General features: G+C 40.4%; 1 protein-coding gene across 1 annotated transcript; it reads right to left on the reverse strand.

The window, feature by feature from the left end:
• Nucleotides 1-5,269: 5,269 nt before the first annotated feature.
• On the reverse strand, nucleotides 5,270-24,284 carry COMMD5 (COMM domain containing 5). Its single transcript, XM_075054279.1, has 7 exons — nucleotides 24,075-24,284; nucleotides 20,749-20,909; nucleotides 19,579-19,607; nucleotides 15,644-15,694; nucleotides 11,511-11,606; nucleotides 9,597-9,672; nucleotides 5,270-6,423 (listed from the first exon to the last, which is right to left on the reverse strand). The coding sequence occupies exons 1-7, from the start codon at nucleotides 24,244-24,246 to the stop codon at nucleotides 6,322-6,324; spliced, it is 687 nt and encodes a 228-aa protein (XP_074910380.1). The 5' UTR covers nucleotides 24,247-24,284; the 3' UTR covers nucleotides 5,270-6,321.
• Between the last annotated feature and the right edge of the window lie 25 nt (nucleotides 24,285-24,309).

Genomic DNA, 24,309 nt, shown 5'->3' on the forward strand with positions numbered 1-24,309 from the left:
CCTCCTAATGTCGTGTTTATTTGGTCACGCCGTGTGGCATATTGCATAGATACACCTGTCCATGCCGGGTTCTAGGTAAAAAAGCACATGCCTTATGGGCTTTTTTTGAGTTAAAACCAGCTGCATTGACCACTTCAATCTGCATGTTCCCACCAATTTTCATTATATGAAAGGATTGCACTAGTTGTGTAACTGTGCTAAATGTAGCCTAGGGAGAAAACGACCCGTGCTACCATAGCATAGAAGCAGTTGTTTTAAAAGAAGTTGTCTGATTTTTTTTTGTTTGCAGTTTTAGGCAGATCTACAGCTACAGTTTCTAGAAATGTCCATGATATATATACATACATTTTCAAATACCCTAAAAATAGAGGCCACTTTTCACACTGTCTTAAAATCCACTGCAGGATTTGACATTTCTGAGGATATCCTGTTACTGATACTACTGGCCTCCTCACAAAGCTCAAGAGAGGGGATGAAGGAATTCATTTCCCATTTCTTACTTACAGAAGTGTCTGGACTCCCCAGCTTAGACTGTGTAAGCTAAGCAGGTATTAAGGGACAAGCCCTGCCTATGGGGTTTGAAGGGACAGGGCAAAAGATGGAAGAAAGGAGACGTAACGTGACTTTTGTAAGACCTTGTTCAGAGAGGATACTTGAGAAACTTTAGATGAACTTAGATTTAAAGTGAAAAACTAATTTAAAGCCACTTAAATTCTGACCTTAACTCTTAATAATACACACTTTAAATTAATAATGAGGGCTAATTTTGTGATGTTTATGTGTCCATGTGTAGGCAATCCTTCAGCTTATACAGAAAGTCAGATATATACCTGGAAGCAGAAGCCAGCCATCAGACCCTCCAATTGTCTTTAATTCCTATGACGCTAAGACATTTTGCACTTTCCAAAAATTTGGCCTCTGTCTCGAGGGCTCTTGAATCTTCAGGGGAAAAAAAAAAAAAGAAAGAAAGAAAAAGTTCAACATCTAACTGTTGTTCCCAGGCAAGTCCTTTAATTAGAAAAACAAAAAGGTTAATGGAATAACGGCTCATTTCAGTAATTCTTTCTGCCATCACTTTAGTCAGACAATAATCCAAAATATAGCACAGCCTGCCATCAAATAATTCAAAGAAAGGTAGGACAACTGAAGCACTTAAAATTTCAGTTAAGCAATGCTTCAGAACAGTTAGAAAGAATTAACGTTTGTGCTCAGAAGTAATGGGGTTTTCCCACCAGACTCAATCTTGCTAACAGAGAATTCTGGTTTTCCAAACTTCCATGCAAGAACAACTCACGCTACAGAAGAACAAAACCCTTAACAAAAAAAAAAAAAAAGAAGAAAAAAGAAAAGAAAAATGCTTTCTTGTACCCTTGGAGTCGACAGTTGTCTCTATTGCAAAACTATAGTCTCGGCAACCCCTCAGTGTGTTATTTTATAACCATTGTCCTGAAAACCGCTATGAGTCAAAGCCTATTCAAGCGAGGGAAAGTGACATAACCACTGGTTACCAGTAGCAATGCAATGACAATCTCTCTATCAGGGATACGCCACCAGGATTTACATAGTTACATAGCAGACACTTAAAGAGATAAGTCATGGTATAAAGGGAGGGTTTCTAGCAGCACATGAATTCAAGACAGGGAATGGAAATAGATTATCATAGAAAATGTAGTCAGCGTTTGTGCTCTGAAAGGAACTTCCACGGTTTCTATTTACAATGTATGAAAGCATCTGCAGGGCTAGCTGACAGTCTGATCACTCGGGACTGAAATGAGTCTCAAAAAAGCACTGTGAAATGTACTTCTGGGAATTCTCTTACGCCAGCAGGGAGGTGGCTGAAACATTTCAAGAGAAAAGGGCAGCTGTGCTTATTAACTACTCCTGTGGTAGAAGCTGTATGCTTAGGAGGGTTCAGAACACAGACCTTTATCCAAAGCCAGAAAACAGTTAAGACCTTATCATGGATGGCCTATGGGCAACAACTCTGTGACTTCTTAGGGGAGAAACAAGCTGGCTCTGCCTCTGCTAGTTCCTGGTATGTGTGGTGTTTGGTAAATGTTAGTACTTTGTGGGGTGTGACAGGTACGGAGTGAGCTGTACAGTCACTAGCAGCAAAATATTTTAAAGCCAACATGCTAATTTACTGTTCACTAGAAGTCAAACAACTACAAAATATTTGATTCTGACATCAGGCCTGGCTCTGCAAAGACTCTTTTAGCAAAAACAGCTGTGTAAATTGAATATACATACTCAATCTAGATATGCTGGGGTGTTTTTATATAACATGTCCTGAAAGCACAGAGTTTTCATACATTCATACATATATTCATGGATTTGGAGCAGCAGTGGGTCATGAGGTGTACTTGATTAGAAAGCAAAAAAAGAAGAAGCAAAAAGCAAAAAAAAAAAAGCAACCCCCTACCTACCTGCATTGTTCATGAGATCAAGAGCGGATTTATCCTTCACTTAAACAGAAGAAGTTAAAGCTAGGAGGTGACTCACTCTGCAAAAGCACGTCTCCCTTGTATGATTTTTCTACAAAGGGAGGTTTAATTTCTTCCTTTTAATGACAATGAGCACAATACTGATCTTCTTCCAGCAGTTAATGGCTGGCATAACAGGCAGTATGAGAGCATGACTACATTCTTCAGCCTTCTTCTGGAGCTACAATCTGCATCACACTTTGAGACCACAAAACCAACCAACAAACCTGTTTCTTTCCCCTCTCAAACACAACTAACCCAAGTGTGAAATTCCAACCTACTAGTCATGCTGACAAAGCTCCTTCTCTACTGGAAGCAGGGATGTGAAGTCACATCACAAATACAGCCACAGATGCCTTTTTACTTTCAAGTGCTCTGCACACACTGTAATAGTCCATAGGCAAGAAAAAATTTGGACTGATGGCCTGTGGAGTTGAGCCAATTGAAAAAAAAAAAAAAGAGGGAGGTCTGACCATTACATCAGGAAGCTGCACTAACTTACAGTTAGAGAACAGGAAGTGAAGACGTGTGAGAAGTTCTGTGTTATTTTGCCACTGAATCTCTGAACGACTTCTGACAACTATCTTTGACTCTCCATTTGCATTCTGCCTACTGTGACTACTCCTGCATGCACTGGGCATCTCTGCTATTATACACACATGATTTACACTGAAAAAACATCTAGTTCAAGTTCTATTTTAAATACGTTTTGACACACTAATCTTGAAAGAAAAAGCATAATGTTCCATATACTATAAAGGAAATGAAAGAAAAGGTGTAATGGAGAAAATGGTTAGGAAATCGCTAGAATTAAGACATTCACAAATACATTATCCAGTTTAAATAAATGCATGGCACCATCAAATAGAGAAACCAACTGGATCACTGGGGTTTGTTTTTCAGGGAAAACTACCAATAGAACCTGTGAAAGGTCTTTGTTACCTATTGGTCCATGAACATGTGTAATAAGAAAAAAAACCAGTGCCCTTCCCATGCAAACCTCCTGCCTTCCTAATTGATGACTGACTAGCGATCAGCTTGACAAGACATCGGGACTGACAAAGCGAGCATCCTATTCAAGTTGTATCTTTCACCGTGTGATACAGAAAGGGAGATTCACAGTGTGTCCTTGAAGCGTAACCAAACCTAGAGTGAGTTGGGTAAAATAATTTCTGTTCAGACATACCCAGATTCTTAGAAGGTTACTTTTGTTCTCTATTGGAATGAAAGGGCTACAGTCAGAAATTCAGTGGAATTCAAATCCCAGAGTATTTTAATTGTGAAGTAAGATGGTATTTCAGTGTTGAACAAATATTTAACACATAATTCACCATGAAGTTCTGAGAAACTTAACAATCATTTGAAGGTTCATATTTTATCAAAACTGAGGCACTATCCACTAGCCACTTCCACTAGCCATTTTGGCGACAACTGCTGTTTTACTGGAAAGCTAATCTGCTAGAAGGAAAGCCCAAATTAACCGTTAAGTACAGAGAAATGAAAATCCCAAGTGTTTAAGTACCCCTCAGTGTGCATGGTAAACCTCCAGTTACAGCAAACTCTTGCTTAATGCGTGGCAAGACAAACTTGAGACTAAGAGGTCCATCACCTCTTGCAGAGAACATGAGGAAAACAGTCAGGAAGCCTTTCCATTTCTGGAGAACACGGGCAATTGCTGTTACAGGAGAACAACTGAATGAATATATGCTGTCTAGAAGGTGAAGGTGTTTATGGATTCTTCTACTCTGACCAGTAAAAAGTACTTTGCAGATGTCTTCAGCAATAGGTCATTTTACACCCATGCAGTGTTCCATTTGTCTGAAAAGACTTCACTTACAGTCTCAGTTGAGATAGCCTGCCAGTTTGAAACCACATAAACCTAAATATTCAGAAGGGAAAGGTTATAACAAGGAACATAAGAACATAGGTTGTTTCACAGCTTGTGATAATTTAATTCCAGAAAGAAGATGAACAAGCTTCACAAAGTAAATACCAAAAAGAAAACATGACATTAATGCAATCTACGGTCCACTTGAAGTTATAGGAGTGAATTCCTCTTTATATGCTTTGGTGTGACCTGAACACAGTAGTTAAGATGCAGCATGGATCAAACCTGGAAGTTACTGATGAGTAGCCTACAAAGCAAATGGAACATGCAGCTTTTGAACAGTGTGAAATCATGGCTGATAGGTTTCTTTGAAACTACAGGACACATTCTTGCACAGGTTTTAAAAGCTTTCTGGACCACAACTATTTAGCTGTCTTTAGATTGGCATGGACTGCTGTCAAAGAAGTCTTCTCTTAAAAAGTATGACAATGAAGTCTTTTTATGCCTGTTGTGATTCTTAAAATCCAAGAGCCAAGTCATCCTTTCCTACACAAACATCTGTGGGAGTGCAAAAGGCCTCCTGAATCCACAATTTTAATTTCAGTAGTTTTCTGCAGGGAGTGAGGAAGATAAAGGCAAGTTCTGCAATCACAAAAAATGAGAGAGAAAATTATGGGCGGTACTACTGAGGTAGAAACCCTGAAAGCAGCTAGAATAAGACAATGCTTAACAATGGTAGTGGCATGTGGTTCCTAAACTGCCTTTGACAGCCAGATAAATCCTATAGTTCTAGGGTCCATGGCCTGTGCTCTTTGGGCTGTTGCTCACAGCCTCTGTATCTTTGCTGCTGGGGGAAAACTCGTTCAGGCAGTGATTGATGAATGCATCCCTTCTTGGCAAAAGTCTTAGGTACATACTTGTGGTTCCATGGTGTTTAAATGAGACTTAAAACACATGCTTCAAGTTAAGGGAGTTCTTCCAAGATTTATTCATGGGGCAAAGGAGTAGAATAGAACAGAACAGAACAGTTGGAAGGGACCTACAATGATCACCTAGTCCAACTGCCTGACCAATTCAGGGAACTTCAGCCCATGCTTAACTGTTTTCTTGACCTGGGGGCTTGGATATCCTCATACCTGTGACTTTCATCCCAGAGGCTGTACGTAGCCTTTTTATCCTGGTGTCTGACTTGCTCTATTAATGAGTATATAGCTGTAGTGGTCTACAAGATTACTGCCTCCTGCTGTTTGCTATCATCACAGTACCAGAGGTTTCTGCCCAGTAATAAGCCAGATGATTCTGTTCACATCAAACATACAGAAAATACATGAAATAAGAGCCAGGCATTTCCAGTTAGAAATCTGTGAGATTAGTGCTATTTAGCCCATTCTGAGCAACCAGATAAAGACTTAGATCTGCAATTCCATGGTATTAGTTCTGGAAGCTCAGTCAATACTTCTCTCTTGATCCACAGACTTCCAATTTTCTTCAAAATGAGCCTTTAAATATCTGTAGCTGTACCTCAAGTCACTTAGTGAGAAGGCAGACAGCAATTTTACTTATGCAAAACTCAAGTTTACGTTTGTCATACTAGAGCGCAGGAGTGGTTTTTTTATTTTTTATTGGAGATAGTGCAGAGCTCTCTTATGATACACATTGACAGGGTTTCCGGTAGCAGGCTTTCAAAAATAATTAGAGTGATGAATCATAATCAGAAATAAATGACTCTTACATCTATTAAGACAGTTATTTAAAAAATGTTTTGATGAATCATGCAAAAATGCTCACAAACAGCATTATACTTTTTCATAGATTATTTTTTGGTTTTCCTAAGTCTTATGAAAAGAGCTTGTGCTTTTAACACTTGAATTGAAAAAATATTTACAGCAGACATCATAAATGCTACACTGCAGTTCAGACAGGTAAAGTGGTGATGGTCCCCTGCTTTGCCATTCGCAAAACATGCTGAGGGCTTCAGATCTGTTCTATAAACTCCCAGTTTAAAAGTGTTCAGTCCTGGATCTTCAGTATGCTCCTTTTCTCCAAATCATTCATTTCCTTCAGTATAAGGGCAACATTGTATCTCAGTTCTTGAAACTTTGCAATTGGCACCTGAAACAGAATATTCAGGTTAGAAAACATGAAACATGTTAGGAACTTTAACTAGGGCATGCCTATGGATAGGGAACATTCCGCAGTGTCAGCCCAATCTCTCTTAAAATACTTTTTTTTTTTTTTTTTAAAACTTAAGACAAAGGATTTGAGGTTAATAAAAGTCAGTTAATTCAACTAAATCATCTGGGTGAAAAGGAAGAGGAGAATGGGGGAAAACTAGAAATAACAGCTATGTAGTACATTTTCTATACTGGCTGATGTGAGAAAGGAAGTAATCCAGAATGTAAACTGATGGCTGCTGTGGTGAAGTAAGAGAGTCATAAGAGAGTCATGGATTGGAAGGAAAGACAGAGACACCTGGAAGGTTGTGGAGCCTACACAATTCTCAAGCAACAAATTCCAGATATTCTCCTTGTCCAAACTTGCAGGAGAAAGGAATTGAGCCTCAAAGCAAAACACCGGGCAGCAACCTCAAGAGCAAAGAGGACATGGCACTGCCTATACATGGAAGGCAAAAGATTTTGATTAAATATACAAAATGTTTTCAACTGTGCAGGAGACTAATGGACTTTTCTTTACCATTTCAAGCCTGAGAAGCCAAATGGATGGAAATCTATTATCTGTTAAGACAGAGAACCACATCTGAGCACAGGCACAGACTGGGTGACACAGATTAACATCAGTGCAGTACACAAATGCATGTGCTCACATGAGTAGCAATAGCAGTCTAGCTAGTCCCAGGCTGCTCTGCAGAGCACTGCCTAATTTACTCTACTCCTCTGACTACACTGAAGACATGCAGTTCTTTTGACAGAGTCCCTTGTCATCCTTCTGCCTACTGTAGCAGAGATATCAATTATGTGAGAGGAATCCAACATCTGATTTGCATTTTCCATATGCATCAGAAATGCATAAAAAGGCATCGTGTCCTTTTCACTTTTGACATATATACAAGACTCGAAATGCTGCAATTCCCATTGCTCTTTAAAAAATCTTCATTGTCAGAAGTCACGCTGCGATTAAAACCCAAACCAAACCAAACCCAAGAGACCAAAGAGTGTAACTTCCTCCTGCAGCATACACATTTTAAAACTGTTCATAATGGAATTATCTTCTGGACTTACCATCTTACATAAGCCCTGTTAGTTAGCAGGACATTCTGAATGTGTCCGAATGAAAGGAAACTGAAGAGCTGAGGACTGTATTTGCTTGCTGTCGTGGTTTAACCCCAGCCAGCAACTAAGCACCACGCAGCTGCTCACTCACTCCCCTCCCCACCCAGTGGGATGGGGGAAGAGAATCAGGAAAAAAAAAAGTAAAACTCGTGGGTTGAGATAAGAACAGTTTAATAGGACAGAAAGGAAGAAAATAATAATGATAATAGTAACAATAATAAAGTGACAACAACAACAACAATAATAATAATAAAAAAGAATTGGAATATACAAAACAAGTGATGCACAAAGCAATTGCTCACCACTTGCTGACCAATGCCCGGTTAGTTCCCGAGCAGCTTCCCCGCCTCCTCCTCCCAGTTTATATACTGGACATGGTGTCACATGGTATGGAATACCCCTTTTGCCAGTTTGGTTCAGCTGTCCTGGCTGTGTCCCCTCCCAACTTCTTGTGCCCCTCCAGCCTTCTTGCTGCCTGGGCATGAGAAGCTGAAAAATCCTAGACTTAAGTCTAAACACTACTTGGCAACAACTGAAAACATCAGTGTGTTATCAACATTCTTCTCATACTAAATCCAAACCATAACACTATACCAGCTACTAGAAAGAAAACTAACTCTATCCCAGCTGAAACCAGGACACTTGCATATGGTACCTTAAACGAAAACATAGGTTTATCCCAAAGAGCTACTAACTGCTGGAAGACCACTCATCAGATACAGAAATCATGTTTACAGCCAGATCTTTGGCATTCAGATCTAAGCAGCAGCAGCAAAGAGCTGATTCTAAGAGAAGCACATTGTTTGCTATCTGGTATCGGCACTGCAGCGCATACTGGACAGGCACACTGACATATCTCCACTGCAGAATAGCAAAGGGTCTTCCACAGTCTTACAACAAAAAAACCCTGAAGCCAAACCAAACCAACCTGGAACAATGCCAGAAAGACCAAGACTTGACATTATATACCAGGAAATAAAGCCCCAAACCTAAACAGTAAAGAATATATACTTGTTTTTATTCGCACAAGTGAAACTTACCCTGTTATCAAGGGCTAACCTGAAGTCCATGGCATCATTTAAGTTCCATGGAGGACCTCAGAGTGTATGGGATGCTCTGAGCTGAACTGTCCACAGAGGGGTGAATTTGATTTCCTGTGAAGTCACACCCTCAACACTTTGCAGCGTAACACAGTTTGTGCCTTCCTCAATAGCTGCCGCCTTGTGAAGCATTGTAACAGCAAAATCAGTCCACCTCTTTCAACCCACAGTGCTTTGGTGCTTCCTCCAGACTACTACTAATACAAGAACTGAAGCCAAAATCTTTACAGAGTTCAAAAGTAACAATGCCTGCTGTGCACTGAATTCCTGCATGCACCACCAGGTTATTTATAGAACAAATAGCATTCCTTTTCAAAGGTTAAAAATATGGCCATCTTCTGGCAAGCCTTTATGTAGTATCATAAATACTGCCACTGACTAATTCTGAGGTAAAAAAGCAAAGAGGGTTTTTTCACTTTCTTTCTAGCAGCAAGAACTGTACTGAAGAAAAAGAATAAAACTACCTCTGCCATAGAAGAGAACGTTACCATTCTCTACTAAATGTAGGAGGTTTAGAAGCATATCGTACATTATATAAACTACCCCAGTAAATTTTCTGCCCTCAAGAGCCACCATCAGGTCTGAAGGTTACAGCTGATAACAAAACCATAATTTTTTATCAAACTAGATATTATGCAACAGTGCTTTTCAGTAATTAGTATTCTTCTAACAAATGAAGTTTCAGCAAAATATGTGTAGGAACAAGGTACAAAATTATTTTGGATGGCATTTCATTATATATATGTGGCTACACTGAACATGAAGGATTTCAAAGCAAACCAACCAATGATAATGCATTGTTTACAAAAGCTTTAATATTTTACATAGTAATTCAACTTTCTAAAAAGAACTTCAAGTGGTTTCTTTTTTTATTTATTATGGCAATCAGACTTACTTCAAAGCGATGAGCTGTCCCATCTGAAAGCTTCATCATCATTAGAATGGATGGTTGAAGTGCACGGGCCAGTGAACTGAAATTATTTACATTATTAGTATTACAACAATAGACATCAGCAGTGTGACGAGTACAGCATTGTACATTAACAATTTAAGATGTTCATGAAGGCTTTTAATAGAACATGAGTAATTTCAGTCACAGAGTTCTGTACCTGGCTGGCTGGCAACTCATGAACATAGGAGTCCTGTCCAATTTGAGAGTATTTGAGACTAATATTTGTGTATTGAGACTAATTTTTTTAATATAGTTTAGTAACTGCAAGTTAGGAGTATTTTCATTTTACATAATAATCAGTTTAGTGGAACTGTGATAGGGATAAGAGCTGACCAAGTACTGCTAGTAATAATGCACAGTTTTCTTATGCAGTTTATCATGTTGCATTAACCCTTTCCATCCCTTCATACTTTCAACTGCCACCTCATTTGGGGAATCAAGCTCTTCCAGTCTTCATCCTAGATTTGTGGGTTGTTATTTTATTTGATGACCCAAAGAGGGGAAACGAGTCATTCTTGTGCAGGTTCCATCAACTGATGTTGCCAAAGCCTGCTCAGTTACTGACAGGCATCACAGCCAGAAGCCATACCTCTTTGCAGAGGCTGTTACTGGATGATAAACAAGAAATCCCGGGGAAGAGGTTGACTGGAAAGGAAAGTAAGAGGAAGGAAAATAGAAAAGGATAATGTGTTGCTCCTGTGTTATTTGGAAAACAAATCATAGGATTTGCCTGCAGCTTGCAAGCATTGTGCCTGAGGATGTTTATCTGTCCATTTTGCTCTCTTATAGGTACAGATTTTTTCTGCATAGTGATACCTGTGTGGTGCTTACAGCACTGCTCATCTCAGAGTCACCTGAACTAGTGCCTTGTGGCTGTTACAGTTTTCACTTAGGAGCCTTTTTTTCTTGATTTCAGGAAGACTATCCCTGATTACCCATGGGCCTCTCGACTATGGCAGCAAAGACACTGCACTCTCCCTCGGATGCAGGTATTCATGAATGCAATACAAAGTCACTCACACTAACAATTTGCGCTACTGACTAATACTGGATCACCTTCCAATTTCTTTCACCCTGGTCTGTCTTGGTTAGAACTAGATAAAGACCAGGAACAGCACAGACAACAGGTTTCTGTTTCCTTGTGGCTGTAGCCAAAGATGCATCCCCCAGCTGCCTCTGCTGTGGCAGCTGGCAAGAAGTTTTCACTGCAGGCAGGATGATCACAAAGGCCTTTGCTCCTGTTTTGTGAAAGAAACTAGGAGGTAGATCAACAACCAGTTGCATAACTATGGCAGCGCTGTTCTGAAGCCTTTCTTTGTAGAATCTACAGCAGACTGTACAGGTGATGGAAAGTCATTTTATTTAACATGTGCAACATACAAATAATAGTCTACTTGAGAAGTTGAATAGATGATTTCCCTCCCTTGCTCCAGTGAAACTGAGAGCTTGGCTGGCTGCATGAAGCAAAATCCATCTAATTTATTCCGTCATCTCCAAGGACCTGTGGAGTTTTATCAGCTCCATTAAGTTTTAAAATATTGAAAGAGAGACTCAAACTTTGAGTGAAATGTTTCTAGCTTTAGCGATCAAAACAAATGAGGAGCCTAAAAAGTATCATTAGTAGAATATGAAGGCAGCAGCCTGTTGGCAGGTCCATGTTAACAGCAGTAACCTGTACATAAACTGACTTCTACACTGTTCAGAAACCCCCCCTCTGTATCTTACCATTTAATGCTACTTGCCAATTGCCAACAGCAAGATACACTTTAACACTGTTAACATTTTTAAGCAGCACAAGAAGTCAGTTTAACCTTGGGCAAAATAATTTCTAGGGTCATGCAGGATTCTCTTTTATACCTTGTGGATATAGCTACGTCCACTCTCCACTTTAAGTCCTGGACACTTGGCAGCCTACTTCTTTGCATCAGAGCTGTGCCTTCTGAAGCAGGACGCCTACAGAGTAAATCAGAAGTGGGAGACTGAAATGCAAATTCATAAAAGAAACAACAGTCTAAAGAGAAAATAAGATTGAGCAGAACAAACCTGTCCGGAACTTGTTTCTCTCCTACATCTATCCTCATTTAGAGAGGTCTGAATGAGTGGAGCTTTTGTGTATTTAAGACAGCTGTGCTCACTACCCACTTTTCCTATGCTCAACTATGGTCCATGCTGAAAAAAAAAAAAAAAAAAAAAAGAGACCAAGTGACTCTGTGTAATTCCAGTAAACTGACATCACTATAAAGTTTAGTAAATGTCATTGTGGTGGCTGGCATATCTATTATTTCAATTATATGCAACTGTGAGGCATAGAAAGGGATCTGCAAAATATATCTTTACCTTCATGCAGATCCAACAGGAACAAGCAACCAGGAATGAGACAGATGACTTGAGCAAAAAAGTTGGAATAAGGTCACTGTGCTCCTTCAGCAGAAAGCGTCTAGTATTAGCGAGCAGCAATGTTTCAAAATAGAATAGTATCAGAGTGCACTTTGAAGCATACTTTAAAAAAAAAATAATAAAAAAAAAAATCACACAGTGGTTCTTGCTAATCCAACATAATTTACAAACTCTAAGTTCCTCACATAACGTTCACTGCCAACCCCAGCACAACCTTCAAGATGTTTTGTCTAGTCTAATGTGTAAGAAGCCAAGGACTTCATTTATTACTCATATTGCAGGAAGAATCAGGCTGATCAAGCCTCGCTTTATTTCTGTGAGGAAATACAGTTGACAGCAATTAAACTTCAGATGGTTGACAATCTTTAAAATTTTAACAGCTTCTTAAGCTCTGGGTAAGTAAACAACCCAAATCTGATACAAAGACATAACAACCACCCATTTTTAGATATATATACAGAAATATCTTCAGAATGGGGTCACTCGGCTGGTCCATTTGGGAGATAGTCTGGACTTCTGTGTTACTTACCCTTTTGTTTTGCTAAGCATCCCATGTCTCTGGAAGTTATTTACAGTACATTTCAAAGCTACTCCAGTACTCCCGCTAAGGGCAGGATAAGAAACATTACATCCTTTATCCATGGTGCTAGACATAATCTAATTACAGACTTTACATCAGAAAGCAATCCTCTCTGAAAAAAAACAGGACTGTAGGAATGATAGTCTAACATCCCTACTCAGATTCTTGTGTGCAAGTTAGCTGGTGCCTTTAGAAACTGCCCAGAAAGATTAATGATTTGATAAAGTACACAGGACCGACAGGCCGAGATCTTCCAATACTCTTGCATTTACCCACGGCAACATAAGAAAGAATTCATCCTTTTTGGGGGGGTGGGTGCTGGATGGTGTCAGAAGTGACACATATTCCTAATAGTATGGTAAAGGAATAAGCAGAAAAAATAGATCAGGTGGTTCTTACTCACTGTCAACTACTGGATAGGAAGTAGGTCACCACAGCTGGGTGCAACCATGAGGAGCTGGAGTCTAGAATGGTCATTAGCAGGATTAAACAATAAGAACAGGCCTTTCCCTTAGTGGCAAGCTGCTGCCAGAGTATTGCTTAATTTAGGGAATGCCTTAAAATAGCCGCACTGCTACCGCTTCCTTAAGACACGCTAACTCCCATCAATGTAAGATAATCCATTCAGTGCAGCACCAGCATTTTGGGGGAAGAAAGAGTAAACAGGAAGATGTTGTAGTTAGCAGTGGTGGGAAAGGTCAGCAATGCCCAAACAGAGGTGAAGCTTCTGAATATTGTTAAGCTATGGCATTTCTGTGGCCAAACCACAAAGCTTTAGTTCTGGTCAGGACTATGCTTCAGTACCGTTCCCTCAGAAAGAGTTGTGGCTTTTATAGCTTAGTTTAAGCTTCTGTCAGCACCTTCCCAGCTTGGACGAGATCACAGCTGGAACTGCAAGAATCCTGTAAGGATGACAGAATGTGCATAGTGGCCAACATACATACAGAAATTATACAGGCCATTAAATCAAGCCATTGATTTCTAAGAGGAACAGCAAAATGGAGTAGAAAAGACTCAATGGATCTTATATCCAAAACCTATAGACTATAATCACATTTTGTAAACACTCTGTGCCAACAGCTGCAATATACTGTCAGCACATAGTGCAGAAGGCAGAAGTTAGAAGAAGTAAACCACCACGGATCAGCTAGAAACCACCCAAATTATACGTGGAAAGGATGATACACCTGGTGACAAGAACATCATCTGCCAAAGGATGCAACAGAAGAGCACTTGAAAATGAAAGATTAGAGAATTTGGACCAGCAGCTGACCTAACTATCAAAAGTAAAGACAAATTCTGGATGGTTCCCTATGCACATAACGAGACATGCCTAGCAGGCCACTGAACAGGGAGAATGAATAAATTAGTATGTATGACATGCTGAAAAATGGCACACAGAACGCACCCTCCTGGTAGAAACTAAAGCTACACTATTTAAAAAAAAAAAAAAAAAGCAGTACATTTATTACAAACATTCAAAGAGGGGGAAGTTAGGCTTATTCTTTCCCTTAAAAGAGAGGAGTTTTCATGCAGTTATTTGATGGTGTCAGTGTGGCAAGTTTTTGTTTCGTTTCAGTCTACATAGCTTGATGGAACTGTGGGGACACAGAAATACAAATGTCAAATTTCCAGTACTTTGGAGCTGTTGTTTAGTGAACAAAATTGCAAAAATAGGATAAGATGCCAGGAAAAGTATTGAAAATGGATTTTTCTGAGTTATCTAGCTCATACTGAATTTTTGATCAGATGCTAATACTTCACTTACCATCACAATCATATATATTTACAACTCAATAAGCATATGTATGATTCAGTGTTACATTTAAGATTATAAAAGCAGATCTGTCTAGAAATCAAATCTGAGGTGCTCTTCTCTGGTCTCAAAACACAGAGCAAGATTACACTGGATAATCACAGCTTTCGAAATGAGAAAAAGCTAAATTTTCCAGCATCGTGATTTCACAGTAAAAAACAATCATGCATGCTTCAAATGACATCTAAATTTATCCTCTTTCTCCACTGCAAACAATATTTCCACTTTGCAACCATGAATTTTGCATTCTTAACACCTATAATTCAAACAGAAGAGCAAAGAAAAGATGAGAAGGCTGAATTTATTTTTACTCCAAGAACCTTTAGCTTTAAGCCAAGCTCCTAACCAAGGAAATGAAAAATATTTTTAACTTTGGTAGCAGCATTCAGACCCTTGTGAGGGTAACTGAAATACCACAACTATGATTATCAGGATTCCATGCAGAATATCTGGAGCAGCATTGGGTTAGTGATGCTATGTGCTGAGTGACCTCAAGTTTCAAGAAGGAAAGTTTTGCATATGCAGAAAGTCCAAGCAATTTCTAAATGTAGAATAAGCTAAATATGGCTGAGCAGAGAACCATATAGAAAAAACGAATCCCTAGAATGGACAAAAGAGAGATGCGATTCAAAAAGTTCTTGATTTAATACTTTCTCTGGAGCTACTGACATATACTGCTTAGAAAATTAATTACAGCTAGCAGAGCAGTTGATATTGCATAGGTGTCAAGTCACCCAGTGTGAATTCCCAATTCAACTGTACATTAAGACTTGATTAAATGCTATCTGAGAAAGCTTCCACGAACCACAGCACGTAGAAGGCATATGTAGCTTGCCTCTCAACAAAGCAAGTCTTTCACTTTTGCTCTAACTTGTGATGATGATGATAAAAGTGCTTAGTTCTGCACCACATTTTTTATCTGTAGGTATTGATGCACCTTACAGAGTCTATAGAACATTATAAAAACTGATGGGTGATGATCACAGAAAAATTTAAAATTGGCATGAAAGCTACTTACTGCATATATAGCCATGCACGATGGACATCAGGTTATATTGATTCAAAATAATGGGACAAATCTTGTTCTCATCAATTTAGAGAATTTTGCTGTTCCTTCAATAGGTCTGGGATTTTTTGTCAGCAGAGCTCTGTGCAACCCTGCTGGTTACACAATGCATGATACATGAAGACACTAACCTGTTACCAAAGACTATACTGCAAAAGTCCACAATGAAATCTTCTGGTATCCTTAAAGAGAAAAGCATACAAAAGAGTTAAGTTTTTTTGTAACCACAAATATATGGCCTTAGCTAAAAAAAAAAAAAAAAAAAAAAAAAAAAAAAAAAGAGACCCAACCTATTATAGAACACAAAAAATGTGTCAACTTTTTCCATCTTCCGTTGCTTAAAACTGCCATCAGCTCTTACGTAAGCACTTCAGTCCTGTCCTACCTAGCATGGCAACAGTGAGTTTCAAAAGAACCCAGTACTTGCTTAACTTCCCTCAGTAAAGTCGAGAAAAGTTTTACTGATGGCTCTGACAAGTGCAGAAGGCAGGCCAGCAATGCATACTTTCAAAAATCCTAAACATACACATTTCATTTCACTGTCACCTGAAGCGTCATGAAAAGAAGACAGAATGGATTGCTCCCTCAAAAGTAAAAACAGAGGCCCTTGTAGCTAAGATTACTTACAAAAGGAGCATATCTAACATGGGGAGGACAAGCATAAATTTGATGGGGACCATGAGAACTCGTCAAATAGATTAAGTCACACTACACCCACCCTATGCCTCTCCACTACTTTATCATTCCTCCGACACTGTTGTTGCCTTACGAACAAGCTGCTGTTAATTTTCAGTTCAATATATCAGGCTGTGAATTGCAAAGTCTGCAGAGCAAACACTATCCATTCAGCTGCCTTTGTCACAGGGACAGTAACCTCCTACAGAGAGGCAGGTTAGACAAGTGGGAGAAATAACCATTTGTGCTGCCAGTTAAATCCAGCAGTCAACATGAATCAGTGCCCAGAGACATTACTCACCAGTGGCTAGAGATACACAGCGGTATATCAAAGAAAAATCAAAGCAAACAAGGAAGTTACCTGTCCTAAAGGGCTTACAGTGTCTAATGATGGGAGAAAAAACAACTCATCAACTCACACAGTGGGAAGATGAAACAGCAGTTATTAGAGCTTGAATTCTTAATGGAAGAAGTGGGGTTAAAACACATTTTTGAATGGTGCTTGGATAAAACTGAATTCATATTAGCAAGGTAGTTATCTGAGGCAAACTGGGAAGCGAGGAGGAGGAACTAGACAGTGCTTTTTTGGCTCCATGTGTCTTTCTTTCAGAAGAGACAAGACTATTTCTGCAAACATTACTTATACTTTCTGTGCAAGTGTATCACTTAACCCATCCTGATGATGACCGAATATCCTCTGTATGTAGTGGCATAGCTGGAGACAGTGGGTTGCAATATGATTATTATGATACCTATCACAATGCTTGCTCGACTGCAAGAGTGTTACTGAAACAGAAGCATTAATGCTACCTTTGAGCTTGCATTATTTTTGCTGTGCAGTTAATGATTTTGCTGAAAATTCTGTTCCTGGCTCAAGCAGCTTACATGAGGCCTGTCACACGCTAAGCAGATCAGACACAAAACATGGCACAGCTCAGGCCTGAGCTACAGTTGGCAATCAGTTTTCAAAGGAACATTCTGCAGAAGGGACTCAAACAGCAAGGAAGAAGGTGTGAGGATGTCTCAATCCCACGTTATTGGCCTGAGACAAAGTTATTAAACAACCTGTGAGGAGAGGGAAAAAACAGCACCCACAATTTAGAGTGAATTTATTCTCACTGGCTCAGCCAGTCAGGCCAAAAAATAGGGGATATAGAATGGCAACCCTGTGATACCAACAATACTGATCTAATTAATCAGAAGTGGGCATATCTCCCAGCCTCTGTCTCCACCAAAACTAGAAGCTAAGACCAGTGCATCACCAGGAAATTGAGAATTACAAGACTTTATATGAGTGGAATTAGTCCAATCTTCAGCTTCACTGAAGGAAACAAAATGGAATGCAGGAGAGGTGAAAAAAAGGTAACCTGGGTCAGAGCTCAAACTTTTAAAAGACACACAAAAAAAAAAGGGAAATAAGCCTTTTCTGCCTTAAAATGCAAAATACCTGCCCAAACACTGGGTGCCAATAATGCCAAGACACTGCTGTTCAACCAATTATGTGTTCTTCATGCACATGGTCACAGGATGACCTACAGGAGTCACTGCAGAAGGACAAGTGTCTGAATGTAATTAGTAGGTGCCTTAAAAACGAGCAGGTATTTAATCTCCAAACCCAAGTGCATGGGGAAACATAGGAAGTGACATTTCCCATAGGAATCAAAGATGCTAAAGGTGCTACCAAATTTACTAAGTATCATAGCTTGAGAGTAGAATAAGCTATTTAGTCTTCTAAAAGTTTAGCCACAAGGTGAAGAGAGCTACTCACAGGAAATAAGACTGTCAGAGATGGAAGTCAGGAAGAGTCCCAACAATGTGAGAATCATGGGAGCATAGCAGCAACGAGCAGCACATAAAACATACAAGTCTGCAAGCAACACAAATGCAGTTACCTGAACTATTGCTGCTATATCAGTCATGTTAACCAGAACAAGATAAAAAAGATTTATGCAGATACAAAAGATATAAAAAAGATCACCCAGACTGAAAAGCATCTTCATAGTTCCATGCATAAACCATAAAGTCAGGAAAAAAAACCCAAAGCCAAATATACAAAAGTGTAAGGCATTGAAGTGCGGTCAAATGACAAGGACAGGGGCCTGGGAGTCGGTATTTCCAGATACAGCCAGTGTACACAGCTGGCCCAACCAGTGACATCTGGCCCTCCTGTATACCAGCTTTCTCTACTGCTCAACAGAGGAATATTCACCCATCCCCAGAGAACTTGGCATGGAGCTTTTAGTACTCTTCATTACTCCTTAATCACACTGAACACATTCTGTGTGCACCTCAAGGAACACCAACTCCCACTGGGTCAAAAGCAATTCATCGGTTTCTTACTGACATACTTTAACCTGGGTGTAAACTCCATGACGTGGCAGAGGAAGCAGCTTGCATTTTAGCTCACAAGACAAAAGGCAGGCCGAACTCCAGCACTGAGCTGCAGACAAAATTGTATCAACTAGCAAGGCACCTTTCATCATGGCCCCAATTACATCCTTCACTGATTACATCCCAATTACATGTCTAAATCTGCAGCTTTAATTTGCCTGAAGTTGCTCATAAAGTAAATTATGCTTAGAAGTCTGCAGAACAGTCCGAGGAGAAAGCCAATGTGCAGGTTAATAGACAAATAAGGATGAAAAAAGACAGAATTAGAAACATATCTATCTATTTCTCCTAGGCAGCAATCAGAATGCTAAGAATTATGGGAAATTAGCATTTTAAAATAATTGAGCCTTGGTGCAGAGGTTTCTCTATAGATGAAAACATCAACTGCTGTTATTCTCTCATTGCTACTGAATATGGAAATAAGGGAAAACCTATAAAGGTTATTAGCATCTGATGTCTAGCTTTTAGGATATGAACTTCTATTCAGAGATACTCTGAACAGTCTGATACAGAGTTTGACTAAGTCTGTAACAAATGTTATCTTGGATGACGGGCAGGAGAGATCATAGCTGAACAAGGTGGTAGGATTTCATGAGTGTTATATCATTGGCCTTTCAAAGAAGAAAAAAAGTAGGGCAGTTTCTTAGCTTCTGAGATGTTACCACTGTCTTACCAAACACATTAAAAAATACTGCAGGGCAAGGTGGGGATGGCAGAGAGAAGGTCACTCACATTTGCATAACCTACATTACAACTAAATTAGACCAATCTCCCCAGCATGTGAAATTTACTGCTCATGCTCAGTGCTAAGTCAAGTCTTACACAACACCTGTTTTTTTCCTCTGGCTTCACATGACATTTGGCAACAGATGTATTATGTGTTATTTACAGGTAATTTTTATACCAATTTTGTTGTGTAGAAAAGTTGATTTGGGGAAGCAGTTACATAAAAGTTATGAAAAAACGAACAGATTAAAAAAACAGGCATAAACAGCCATACCTGAGCTCCTTTAGGTCTTCCTTAAAAACCTAGAAAGACAAGGAAGGTGAAATTTTACAGGATGTAGTCTTGAAAGATCGTTTCTTACCTAGTGAATTAATAGTGGTTACTTGCTTGATATCTCTCCCCAAAAGTTTTAGTCTCGAGTGCCAGTAGTTTTGAAATTACGGGTTACGTATCTAGAAGAAATTCCAGAAGTGTTCAATCAAGTTGTGAGAAACTGATCTTAAAGATCTAAATCCCTTGGAAGCCTTTATTTTTGAAAACAACATCTCTGCCATTTCTTTTATGTAGCTATCCATAACATATTCTTCTTTTAGTGTAATTTTGTGCCCTTGTTCTCAAATATGTTTTGCAGTAACTTGTTTAAACTATGACAACAGAAAGGAAGTGGCAAAAGATAAGCTCTGAATACTAAAAGCATACTTCCACTAAGTCTCCTGAAATATATGAGCTTTTCCAGTATGCCTGGGTAAATATGAAAACAGTATCTTAAACAAGAGAGAGATGCTGGAAGCCCAGAAGTGGTTCACTCACATAAAAATAAAATGAAGAAAAGAAAAAATGTAAGGTAAAGTAACATGAAAAGGAAAGAAAATAGCCATGAAAAAGGGATAGGGGTTTGGAACATGGCAGATGCATACATATTCATACAGAACATCCATAGCATAAGCAGAAACAGCACTTTCTCCCAATTTCCGCTATATTGTTCTGCCCATAAGACCTTCCTTCCTCTATAGCAGAAGTATGAAGAAAGGCAGGCAAACAAATATGAGAAATTGTAAGTGTGGACAAAATGAGTGGTATGTGTGAATGCACAGTTAGGGTAAGAGAGAGTTCATGCCAATGAAATAAGACTTTGCAATGGTTTCTTCTGGGGTTTTAATTTAAGAGTGAAAACAAACATGCAAAGTAAACAAGATGCTGAAGCAGAAAAAGATACAGAAATCTCTTTCCCAAAGCTTAAGTACTCTTCCAAAGAGCTCACTGTAAATCTAGGCAACAAGTAAAATAAAATGGTCTAGGTTTTTATCGGTTTCTTCCAACCACTTTAACTTGGAGCAACATCTTTACGTGCAGCTCCCCACCCTGGCAAATAGGGTTTAGATGGTAACTCGCGTCTGACACAGCTTTTAACTTATCAGGACTCCAAGTATTCCCAGAACTTACTTCTTGTTTGAAAGTTGATAACGGGAGTCTCAATGCTTCTCGGAGAAGGGTATACATGCCAGAAATGAGGAAAGCAAGTTGCTCTTCTGAGAGATTAGTGCTTTCTGCAATCAGCTTGACAGATTCCTTGCAGTCTTTTCCTTCCAATGCATTAACAGTGACTGTGAATAAGAAAGAAAAGCAAGATCGCTTTAAAAAGAGGAAGACCTGGAGACCTTGAACATTAACATAAACACATCTATGATTTTACTTGACTCAACGTACTGATGTTTTTCCTGATGTGAAATTATCACTTCAGGTCTCTCTAAATACATCTGATCATCCACCACCACAGGTCAGTCTCAAAACACTTTACCAAGAGAACTTCAATGGATTAAGCTTTTGCATTGTAAAATTGAAGCTGTTTTCCCTGTTGAAATTTGTTCCAGTGGGATAATGCAAAAAAGGTAAAAAAATTCATCGCTCGTGAGTACAAATCCAACTTGAGCTTCTATCAGCAAGCTTGTTCACATCAGGAGTCTGCTTACAGCTTAATTACACTTCTGATACACAGGATAAGAGAGGATTGAGAAGAGTAAACAATTCAACACTGTTCTCCAACTTTTTACATAATTCATTTATCTTGCAACGTCAGCAGAGACAGGATTACATGAGCAAGGAGGCAAAACTAAACCTTCAAGTCTTGTAGTTTGCACAACTGCTGATAATAAAAACTTTAAAGAAAATTACTGTTAACCCATGTGGCAATATTACACACTAATAACTGGTCTGTGTTTATCTCAATCTTCATCATTCAGTTATTCTTCCTTTTTCCATATATGCACTGGCTTATATAAATTTCTGTTGTCATGTCAGCCTCTGTCCTGCACTCTGATCAGTCTGGATGGTCTGCTGGAGCCACAGGAAGCCCCACTGTGGATAAAAAAAGGTTACTGACACAATCCCATTGCAGGATAGCGTCATTAGATTAGTCATAATGAGCCACATTAGTGCTGTGAATAAAACAAGAAAAGTTAAAAATGTTCACCAAGTGTTACTGAAAGCCAACACTAAGAATTAGCTTAATACCAATGTTTGGGGGGCGGGAGGGGAAAGGAAAAGTTTTAATCATACTGCCAGCCTTCCTTTTGGTATTAGGTGAGTTCTGCTGGCTACTATCTTCTAATTCTGGATAAATTCTCTTTGCTTTTCACATTTTTAAATGCACACCAAATTCAGTGGCAAGTCTTGCATCATTCATGTGGCTGACTCAATTTGTCTGGTACTCTCTGCATGGCAGATTTTGCACAGAGTAGCTAGGATGTGCAAGGTGCTAGTACCAACCTGTCTGAAAAAGGCTCTGCTCTACAACAACAAAACTGACTTTGAAAAGAGTCTACTGGAAAGGCCAAATACAGATCAGCACTGAGGGCTGTCTATTAGGGCATGCACAGAGCAGGAAACAGGTTGCTGTCTACTTACCTACTTAAATACAACTTTGATCTTTTTCTTCAAAGAACAACAGGTTGCTTATAGTTTTTAACTAGACAGCTTTAATGACAGTATTGGTCTTTCTGTTGATGAACCCTAACAACTGCTTAAAAATCCATGTCTTCTTTTATAACCTACTTGCATTACCCTAGAATACAAGATTTTTTACTCAGTATAGCTCAGGGAACTCAGAAATATCAGCTGTACCAACATTTCCAACAGTCAATCTGAGGGAGGGAAAAAAAAAAAAAAAAGAATAACCCAAACACTTCCCAAGAAAATCTCACTGCTGGGTCATTCGTGCCTAGTAGATGATGCCTGCGGTCTCAAACTTACACCTACAGTTTAGCAGAGCCTGCAATAACACTGGCTGGATAACCCTGTGATAATGGTATATGCAGTTTTTACATTGTGAACTGAGGAGGCATATGAAGCAGTACCTGGGGTTTTATATTATTTAGCAACAAAGTAACAGCGACAGCCTCAAAAAACTAACTTGGTGCAAGTGCCAGAGCAATTTAGATACACTCTGTTGAAATCCATCATGTCTTCAGAGACTACTGAACCTTCAAAGGAAAAACCGCTGTCCTGCAAACTGTTAATCACAGACCAGCAAGAGCAGAAGATGACGGGAGATTTCTGCCAGCTCTGCATCACCTGGACGCTGTCTCCATCCGCTGGGGGACGCGGGCACTTGGGTGAATCAGCGCGGCAGGCACCTGCCCTGGCTGCAGGGGCTTTCGAAGGGCTGTTAGCTCCCCCTACGGTAGGATGCATTTATTGCACACTTAAATGCAGGCGGTAATTTACACCGGAATTAAACCCAGATGGGGTTTAGGAGACCGCCAGGCTTCCTGACACTGATGTAACTTTTCAGTCTCCGTTGTTCCTGCACTAGACAGCAAATATGGTTCAACATCTGTATTTACTTTTGTCCCAAATGCCTCTGCCTATACGTAGCTTTATTACTTTCAATTATTATAAGGCAACCCTGGATACATCGCTCCATTTTTGACACTGTGCAGCAACACTTTTAAGGACAAACCAGCTACCAGATGCTTTGAGTCCTCACTGGCTCAAATCAAGAAAAAAGCCTGAAAGGAAGTTAGCTGAGAGAACAAGCATGTTAAGGATTGCAGCACTACGCTGTGCTGTGCAGCAGTCGGTCCCCTCTCAGCTAGCCACAAACAAGCCGTGCTTTCACCCCGCTAATCAACTTTTCTCTTTGATTACTCTGTGATTATTTTGCATACAATAATTTACTCAACCGAGTAACTCCGATTTTAGTGCTCAAAGGTGCTGTGAGAAGCCTCCCAAACAAAAAATCAAATCAATCTTTTTCAATCTTACAGCCCCGCCTTCAGTAAGACACCTGCACTTTGAGGTTCCTTTATTTTCTCCTGCACGTTATGAAAACACCCGTGGGGTCTCTGACTGTCACACGCCCTGACAGCGACTCGACCGCTGGCTCCGGGATGAGGGAGGAATGACTTTCACAGCGCTCAGTGTCAGTCCGGGGGCCGCCCACAGCTGCAAAAGTCCGTACCCCATTCTCACGGATTTTACAGCCTTTTGGAATACAACCAAGGAAACCCGCCGTTGCATTTAACCCTCAGCTTTAGCTTCCCGCCGGGAAAAGCAACGGGAAGCGTCCCAGGAGACCTGCGGCCCTGCCCACGCGCGGCAGAGCGGAGCAGGCCCCCTCCGGCTGCCCTTGCCTTCCTCGAGGAACGCGGCGCCCGCCCGTCGGGTCTGTCCGGGAAATCTCTCCCGTCCCTCCGCGGCGGGGCAGCGAGGGCCCCGGGGCAGGGCGAGCCCCAGCGGCGTGTCGAGGACAGGCCACGCTCGGGCCCTACCTTTGAGGAGCCGCCGGAAGGTCTCCTGCCCCACGTCCTGCACGCCCCGGGCCATGGCCTCCACCTCGGCCGGCACCCGCGGCCCCAGGAAGCCGCCGCCGCGGCCCCCGCCGCTCTCGCCGTGCCCGTAGGCCGCCGCCGCGGCCTTGCCCGCCGCCACCGCCGCCGCCATAGCAGCGCGGCCCCGGCTGGCGCTGGCGCGCGGGGCGGAGGGCGGGGCCGCGTGCTGGGGGCG

This window comes from Buteo buteo, chromosome 22, assembly GCF_964188355.1.
Source record: "Buteo buteo chromosome 22, bButBut1.hap1.1, whole genome shotgun sequence".
Taxonomy (NCBI): domain Eukaryota; kingdom Metazoa; phylum Chordata; class Aves; order Accipitriformes; family Accipitridae; genus Buteo; species Buteo buteo.

Excerpts from the sequence above, each read along its gene's own strand:
- COMMD5 (XM_075054279.1), bottom strand. The coding sequence starts at position 24,246 with ATGGCGGCGGCGGTGGCGGCGGGCAAGGCCGCGGCGGCGGCCTACGGG. Across the intron at positions 15,695-19,578 it reads GAAGACCTAAAGGAGCTCAG|GATACCAGAAGATTTCATTG; the intron begins GTATGGCTGTTT and ends TTTCTCTTTAAG. Across the intron at positions 6,424-9,596 it reads GGACAGCTCATCGCTTTGAA|GTGCCAATTGCAAAGTTTCA; the intron begins GTAAGTCTGATT and ends ATTCTGTTTCAG.